General features: G+C 43.3%; 1 protein-coding gene across 4 annotated transcripts; it reads right to left on the bottom strand.

The window, feature by feature from the left end:
- Positions 1-630: 630 nt before the first annotated feature.
- On the bottom strand, positions 631-8,534 carry LOC125518199 (mucin-5AC-like). 4 transcript variants are annotated; one of them, XM_048683118.1, is made up of 8 exons: positions 8,298-8,534; positions 7,304-7,425; positions 7,017-7,215; positions 6,737-6,823; positions 3,749-4,117; positions 3,223-3,379; positions 1,303-3,036; positions 631-1,042 (listed from the first exon to the last, which is right to left on the bottom strand). In XM_048683118.1, the coding sequence occupies exons 2-7, from the start codon at positions 7,375-7,377 to the stop codon at positions 1,316-1,318; spliced, it is 2,607 nt and encodes an 868-aa protein (XP_048539075.1). In that variant the 5' UTR covers positions 7,378-7,425; positions 8,298-8,534; the 3' UTR covers positions 631-1,042; positions 1,303-1,315. The 4 variants fall into 4 exon arrangements, with proteins under 4 accessions (XP_048539075.1, XP_048539078.1, XP_048539076.1 ...); XM_048683121.1 differs by lacking the exon at positions 631-1,042 and having other exon boundaries at positions 1,069-1,787; positions 1,821-3,036; XM_048683119.1 differs by lacking the exon at positions 631-1,042 and having other exon boundaries at positions 1,069-3,036; positions 7,304-7,414.
- Positions 8,535-8,792: the final 258 nt, after the last annotated feature.

The raw sequence follows: 8,792 nt of genomic DNA, 5'->3' as shown, positions 1-8,792 counted from the left end.
GAGAACTAATAATACAAATTAAGTTGGTTTTGCTTCGACCTTTTGGAATATCACTTCCTAAAATGCAAGGCATGACTAATTTAGCAACTTCCAGGGTACTCCAAAATCGTTGAAGGATGATGCACCAACTGCAACACATCTTAACCAAAAAAAAATGCCCCATTTTTGTGACAAAATGTACAATACCTACAAGTGCATGACTGCATATCTATTCTGGAAACTAAGAGTTCTAATAATATTACCTTAGAACATATATACCGCACATAATAACCATGAACTGGTATGGGGACATTCTAGAAAGATTCAGCAAACTAAGGTTTCAAGAAGAGCATCACACTGTTAGGCAACAAAATATACATAGATTTAATATGGCCTCACACGTACGAAAACTAATACTTCGCTTGACTACTAAAGATTTCTCGTCTCTAAATTATGATTAAAAGAACTTCACATATGTTCAGAACTGCTGACATAAGAAAAATAAAAGCAAAGTTCCATCTTGTGCCTATCAGTTCTTACAAACAAACATAGATGTGCATCACAATTTCAACCAAAACCTCATCACCCCATATAATGTGTGCCGATGAAATAGTACTATGATCTGAATTTATATTAGCAAGCACGTGCCGATGAAATAGTAACATGATCTGAATTTATATTAGCAAGCACCTGATATACCTCGATGCAAGACCAGTCACGTGGGTAATCACATAGACATCTCATTTTCGTTAATTATAAGCCAAAGTGTCCATACCTTCTACAGAAAAGAGAAATATTAACTTAAAGCTAACAACCATCAGATTGCTATATCAGTAGAGGACGAACTTGTGTGAACTATGAAGATGGCCGCACGAAAGGCGCATTGAAGCACTGCAGAGGCAGTGAATGGGCGTTTTTGTAGATAGCAACGCACAGCTAATCCAATAATCAGTTCATGCACTGGAGGAAATCTCCTCACGTCAAAACAACTCCAATTTCGGAGGCAGCATATGCAGAGGGAACGGACATCTTGACGTGTCATTGTCAATCCCCACTGTCCACACTGATAGAACGACAAGTCAGATAAGATCCTAAAAAAAGGGCAACTGCAATTGCAAACCAAGGCTCTTAATACCCCTAACAATTTAGTTCTGCTAACTACTAGTGGTACTCTAAAGATAACATCAATCAAATCTAATGTATTCCTCAGGAACTTGGTTCAGAAAAGAATGGAGTAATCGCAGGGGGAGAGAAGCGATAATGATGTTTAAGAGTGTGAGAAACTATTCACATTGTCCCTAGGAGCATTATTGCAGCATTTACCATGTTCGCCTGGCTACTGGCTGGCAGGTGGATTCCCCTTGCTAGGCCCATTCACCACTGGGGTATACTGGCGACTGGCTGGTGTTCTGGTGCCCGTAAGCGAGTTCCTGCCTGGTGGAGTTCCAGCACTGGGAGCCGGGTTCCTGACTGGTGGTGTTCCAGTGCCAGGAGCCGCAGTCCTGACTGGTGGTGTTGCAGTGCCGGTAAGCGAGTTCCTGGCTGGTGGTGTTCCAGTGCCGGTAAGCAAGTTCCTGGCTGGTGTTATTCCAGTGCCAGGAGCCGCATTCCTGGCTGGTGCTCCGGTGACAGGAGCCATATTTTTAGCTAGTGTTCCGGTGGCTGGAACCGCGTTCCTAACTGGTGTTCCGGCACCGGGAGACATATTCTTGGCTGGTGTTCCGACGCCCGGAGCCGCATTCCTGGCTGGTGTTCCGACGCCCGGAGCCGCATTCCTGGCTGGTGTTCCGACGCCAGGAGCCGCATTCCTGGCTGGTGTTCCGACGCCAGGAGCCGCATTCCTGGCCATTGTGCTACTATTTGAGCTCATAGCATGCTGCTTCTGGGCCATAATTTCTTGGCACCTATTTTGTTTGCCTGTGGTGCCTGGGCCAGGTGGCTTCCGATATATTGCTTTACTCAGCACACCAGCATTGCCTGTGCCAACAAGGCCACTAGAGGTGACTGTTGATGGAAAGGTTGCCCCATGTGAAGCTAGAGTTTTGGTCTTCTTCACGGTTGCTGGTGCTCCTCTAGCAGACACAGGGACGCTTTTCACAACTGTGGGTTGCTGTTTCGGTTGTTTCTTCTGGCTGGGAATAGCACCTTGAGCTCCAGGAGCAATTTTGACACCTTTGCTCTTATCCAAACAATCTGTAGTCAAGCATCCTTGGGCAACAAAGCGATCGAATTCCAGCATGTCGGCATCCTTGGGGTCTATGCTCTCCTCAGCTTTGGGGTCTATCATCTCAGGCTGCTTCACTATCTCTGGCTGATTCACCATCTCCGGCTGCTTCACGTCTTCAGGAAACAAGTCCTCCATCGTGACTGCACAAAATGTAGAGTCGTCGTCCATCTCCATATTGTCGCATGGGCCAGACACTGGTGTGGTGCTCAATGCTCTATCAGGTTCCAACAAATGTGCACTAGCAGATTGTTCAGGGGGATTAACTCCTGCAACTCCTGACACAAGATTAACTTGCTCGATTGACTGTGTTACCAAAACCGGAGGAGATGGTGTAGGGGCACTGCAGTTTGGAAGTTCTGGGTGTTCAGCACTACCAGGCTGTGTTCCAGGCTCACCAGCCATAGTGGATGCTTTAGAGCTTGTAGAAGTTCTTGAAGATCCTTTTCCTCGAGGTCTTATGGGCATAGCTTTCGGGGTTATGTGCACAGCTTGCGAGGATTGTGCAGCTTTCAATAAATTGGTGGCGATGCTTGCTGGGGCGATTCGTCCACCAGCAGCAATAGCTGCAGCTTGTATCGAGGAAGGAGCATTTGTAGGATTTGCTTGTGCATTTTGCTTCTTAGAGCTATTTCGTGACTTGTTTGAAGTATTTGACACTTTTGAGGCTGCAGCTTGAGCAGGAGCTGGTTGCGCCCAAGGAAGTGGAATCTGCCCTTGTGCTGGCACTGGTACTGGCAACGGGAATGATGAAGAGGATGTTGCACATTTTAACTCAGGAGCCGCAGCAACGAATACTGGAGCAGGATGTTGAGTGCTTTGTTGTGAAGCTCCTACATGAAAAGGCTAGAATGAGCACCAAAAGGCTAGCACAAGGCACAACAAAGATGCCAGAACGGATTTACATCTCAAATATACAACGAAGCTATAGAACAATGTTTGGCTTGTTGATACTTCAGTAAAGAAGCATTATTCTAAATGAGAGCTGTACTGACAATGTATAAGAATTTTATTAGTACCTGATCTTAATGTAGAGAATCCACCAGGCTTCCCCATAGGCATATCAAGAGCCATAGAGAATGCCTTTTGAGTAGCTTTTATATCGAACTCCGTCGTGACTGATTTAGCTTTAGCAGGCTTGGTTGTTCCTTGGCGCCTGCAAATGACTGCCCATCTCTGAAAACAACAATAAACATTACCTAATTACTCTACAGACAAATATGTACATGGAGACACATGGACGTCCCATCATGCTAATCATTATAGCACACAACAGTTATATGCGAATGAGAACTAAACAAACAGGCCAAGTAAGATTGAGATGGAACTTTTTCTAGGCAAAGATCACAAGCAAAGCAACATAACCATTGCAACAAGAAGCACATGCATTTGTCTACTTACCTTGGCATATTTGCAAAGGCATGCTACAAATTTATTATATTTCGGGAAGACTAAGGAAGACCAAATGGATGTAAACAAGGATGAACTGCCGCACAATAATAGATTCTAGTATGCAATTTACAAGATGACCATAGAGTTAGTTACCTGAGACAATTGAACATAAGTTCTTGTGCTATCGAATTTATATCTATGCAGAATGTTCAGCCAATTTCCTTCACCACACTTATGTACACCATCCATTAAGTCTGCGTCCTCCTTGTTGGACCATGCTTTAGGCTTCTTTGTCTTTTTATGAGGTCCATTCCCATCAAAAGGATCAGGAGATAACCCTGTATGGGATGCCTGTTTTGAGTTGGAAATTGGACCTGTACCATTTGTTAGACGATGGCTCTGAGCAAGCTGTTTGTCAGATGGAACACGCGGTATCTTCTCATTTGGAGTGTTTAGCAGAGGAACTTCTGAGTTAACGCGATGACTAGAACCTTGCTCACGTGAAGGTCCATAGATTAAGATCTGCAATTTATATGATAGGATTATAAGTACCATTGTGCATACCTAAGATATGAAGAAATTGTATGCAAATATGCAACAGAGCAAATATTGCATGACATTCAACATAGTTGGTAATCAATACAAAATTGCTAACGAAATAAAGATTTGTCTTTTTCATAAATGATGACTCTTTTATGTTGTTACTAACTGAAATGGAAGCTGTCATAAGAACTGTTACACTGACAAATCCTTGCAATTTTATAACTAATCTGCCCAGCAATAGAAGACATTTGGGTGTAGACATGGTACCCGAGTAGAACTGTGAGTATAGTTGTTTTCAATTGCAATAAGAATCAAATACATTCAAAACTAAAAGCATTTTCTGAGGAAAAATCTTTCATTGTTATTTTCATCTGTCTAATTTAATATTCAAAAAGATCTTCACTGCCCAAGATTAGAAGGTTTGACTGCACATATCATGTACTGCTACTCTTTCGTCACTAGAGGGGGCAAACATGATAGCCACCCTTTTGTAACTGGAGGGGGCGAACATTATGGCCCTTTATTCTTTTGTCTTTCTGCGTATAAAGGTAGAGATTACTGACTCATAGTTGCAGTTGCAGAATTAGTAGATCAGTCAGTTTTCTGTGTACACTACTTTAAGTTTGTGAAACTTGAGAAGGTGAGCTCTGACTCTGTGAGGCATTATAGGAAGTCCATCTTATAAATCAAATAAAATGGACCTTTACACTCTCTAATAGAACAAGAAACTTAGATGAAACATACGAACTACATCTTCATTGACGAATACATATACTTATCTTACAGCCAAAACTGTTCACTATCCTATGATTTCTAGTGAAACACCATGCTTCATCTCCCATTTGATAACGAGGCATCAATCAAGCTTTTGAGCAGAGCCAACAATCAATCAGCCTTCGCTAGGCGCATACTGAAGAGCAAACTGCATCTGCAGCCCTAAAAGTATTGAGGGGGTGTCAAGTTAGTCCTAATTCTATTGAAGTGCACATTCCGGTCCCTAAAGTACCTCAAGGGAGCATTTGGTTCTAAGAAAACCAGATTGAAAGGAATGTGAAAATTACTAGGAATATTAGCATGGTAATGAGATAATTAGGAATATGGCATTACCGTTAAATTTTTCAATGAATTCAATATTGAGTTGTTTGGGTCATTGGTTGCAATAACCTGTTCATGAGATTATATTTTGTAGATTAATACTGATGTATTGCGAAGTCCTGTTGTTGTTTTATTTCTTCATGTCCCTTTATGACAAAGACTTTTCAGATTGACCGTTTTTGGGGCTAGTAAATTTATTAACAAAACACTTCTTCTTAGACTGGACTACTTATCAATGTAAGGCCGCTAGGTGACTTTAGAAACTTTTTATTCGGCTAGGACGCTGTTCTTTCACTGCTGATGTGACTGCTTTTAGCGTAAAAAAAGACACGCTGTGAAAGAATTTGTATCTTACTAACTTATACAGAATAAAACCCAAATTAGTGTACTAGGAATATTATCGATCTTCAACGAAAACTGGAGCTAGTGTTCAACAAGAAAGAACAATTCCAAAAAACAAGTAATTGTATGTTTAATTTAACAATGCAAACGTGAGAAGGAATTGGTTGCACATCATGCCAAGGTTGTATTGTAAAATAGCAAGACATGATGGACTGAATTGTCTCGACACCGTTAATCGGATGAGTTTTAATTAGTACACTTGACATGGATATACAGTATGAGTGAGGTCCTAAATGGGATGGACACAAAACCCTTCACAAGATAATTACAATTCGATCACTATGTTTGAATCGAACTAATATTGAAAGTCTAGTGTTTTTTAGGAAGAAAAATGAGGTGCCGATGGATTCCAATCAGGGGGTAATCCAAGATAGCCACCTGTTTCAAAAGGAATCATAATGCCCCAAAACAACTTGAATCGTATCATGGTAATCTAAAGTCTAACTAACATTCCAAGTGGCTATGCCGAATGCGGGAATCAAACCAGATTGCCTCGTGATTTCCACTAATCTTTACAAGATTCCTGCAACCAAACACAGCCTAAAAGTGAGTCACCGCGGGTCCTGAGAGCTCAGCTCAGCACGGGAGCTCCCTTTGCGGCAAACTCCTGCCATGGCAGCATTCTGGCTGTGCGGCTGCGGTCAAAGCACCACGAGTGCGGTCAGCACTGAGCTGGTTGCTCAGGACCCGCAGTGACTCACTTAAGGTACTATAAGATTGTAACAAAGGATCTATATGGACAAGCCAATAACCATATGGCATAGATAGCACGACATTAGATACTGGTTTGTGGTACAATAGGACACAATGGCCTTAAGCAGATGCCAAACAAATTTCTGTGCACATCTCGCACTAAATCCCAGATATGCTTGATCAAAGAATCAAATACAAAAAAATGCAACTACTAAACACATTGATGGCGTTTAAGTTCATATATCCGGGTTCTGGGTTCCTAATTAACGCAGATAAATAAGGCAAGGTGGGTGAAACGGAAAATTAGGCCTTTGGCATCCTAAATCCAAAAGGAGCATCTGATAAGTAAATGACTGTATCAGCTACAATACAGACAGAAATGCTTCTGACAAAAACAAAATGTGGTACCTTCGCGAACCGGGAGGCCTCAGCTGCAGCTTCGTTGCTCGGCTTAGGAAAGGGTTCAATCTCACATTCCAAGTCGCTCTCATCACCCTGCCATCATCAATCAGGGCAACAGAAGTACCACAATACAGTTAGGAAAAGATAAGGTGACAGTAGAACAAACAGAATTTCTATATACCAACCTCTCAAGATCTAACAGTTCCTACAACGACGATACTGGCTAGAATACACAATTTTAAAGCTAGTCCAAATTAAATTGGCAGGATAAAGAAAGAGCACAAACCAGAGGCTGGGCGCCGATGTCCTCGGTGTTCTCGATGAAGTCATGTCGGTAGGCGATGTAGCGCCAGAGCATCTGGTACTCGCGGGCGGAGGTGATCCCCGTGGCCGTCTTGGCCACCAGCGCCCTCCAGTTGATGCTCCTTCTCTCCGTGTGCTGCGCCACCTCCTGAAGCGCCGTCAGAATTGTCGCGGGCGAGTACCTGCAGCAAGATTGAGCGGCGCACTAAAACCCTAGGGCGGGCCGGGGAGAACCGTCGAGTAGCGCGAAGGTCGAGGAGAAGGACCGACTTGTGGAGGATGAGGTACACCTCGTCCTCGGAGAGATCTCGCTTCCGCTTCGCCCCCGCCGCCGCTGCCACCATCTCGAAGTTTGTGACTCGTCAGTGCTTTGGCGGTTAACTGGGGTAAAACTACAATAGAATAGAATCAGCTCGTGGAATTATTATTATTTTGAAAAGGAGGCAAAAGTTTTGCCTTATACATTAATTAAGAAGAACAGAGTTGCCTGATTAGTTTACGGAAAACCAGGCGAAAACCGCACAGACTTGCACAATCATGTGAACTACTCCCAAACTATGGAATCACAGGACCACAAAGGTAGACCAACGAACACACCCAACACAGAACCACTGCAACCCCAAACACTTGGGTCCCAACTTCACCAATGGAACTCCATCGCCCCCTGCAAGTTGCAGCCTAGACTACTGTATCATGGAAGCACCTGCGCCTCCCCATTATCTTCATCTTTTTTCCATTGCACATGTTAGATTTCTTCTTGCGGATACCAGGGTGGAAAATAGAACTCTGTGCATTTCATGCTTAGTCAAACACTGGTGGTACTTTGGCTGGTCACATGTAAATTGATGGTTTGCTCCGACAGGTATGCACTAAAACAGATCATCAGCTTGCTAATACGTGTTACTGGCGCAATACAGATCTCTAGTTATTTGTTTTACTTGTACAGTCCCAGATGATAATATCTAAAACAATATCCTTTTTTTCTACAGCCAAAAGCTACCATATCTTGATGCAAAGTTGCAAGCCATCAATGGGTTAATTGATTGTACGTAGCAATTACATATCACACCGACGGCCTATTACATGCTATTTTATCCAAGTGGGTAAACTAGTAGGTGTTCTCTTGCAAAGGCATGAACGCGTCTACTTGCTTCAGCCCAACAACAGCGGCTCCAATCAGCTCCAGTACTAATAGGTACAGCGATGTGCCTCTCCATCTAAACTGAATCGAAGTCAGCGCATTGCCTAAGATGAGATTGAGTACCTGCTGGAACAGTGGCGCGATCCGCATGCAGGCAGACACGGCGCAGCAAGAACCAGTGGAGGGAGAGTACCCCGCGTTGGCTACGTTGGCGGAGACATATCGGCGGCGACACCCAGCGACGGCGGCGCAGACCTAGGTGGCGGCGGCCGTGAACAGGCTATGGGACGAGGATTGGTGCGTGATGCTTGGGCCTGGTGGGCTTCTTTCCGAAATTATCCGACGGTTAGGAATGAACGGCTCGTCCAAATGCACCTATCTCGATCAACTCGACGAGACAAATGCAACCACCACAATTTATTCACATCTCTTCATTTCGTTCCTAATGGTATAGTTTCATCAATAATCAAGACAAATATAGGCGACCCATACTTTCAACGAGCACAAAAATGATAATCAAACATTGGAGCAAGGTGCTATTCCCTAAACTAAAACCACGACAAGTATTTTAAAATTAAAAGATTACAACACATCAATGAAATAAACCAGCCATAAGAC

Source organism: Triticum urartu, chromosome 7, assembly GCF_003073215.2.
Source record: "Triticum urartu cultivar G1812 chromosome 7, Tu2.1, whole genome shotgun sequence".
Classification (NCBI taxonomy): domain Eukaryota; kingdom Viridiplantae; phylum Streptophyta; class Magnoliopsida; order Poales; family Poaceae; genus Triticum; species Triticum urartu.
The sequence above is the reverse complement of the archived record's forward strand: the minus strand, read 5'-3'. Positions and strand labels throughout refer to the sequence as shown.

What these genes read in the sequence shown, in the direction of transcription:
- LOC125518199 (XM_048683118.1), bottom strand. Translation starts at nt 7,377, where the DNA reads ATGGTGGCAGCGGCGGCGGGGGCGAAGCGGAAGCGAGATCTCTCCGAG. An exon ending in GTGTACCTCATCCTCCACAA is followed by an intron (nt 7,216 to 7,303) that starts GTCGGTCCTTCT and finishes ATCTTGCTGCAG; the next exon opens with GTACTCGCCCGCGACAATTC. An exon ending in AGGCCTCCCGGTTCGCGAAG is followed by an intron (nt 4,118 to 6,736) that starts GTACCACATTTT and finishes TATAAATTGCAG; the next exon opens with ATCTTAATCTATGGACCTTC.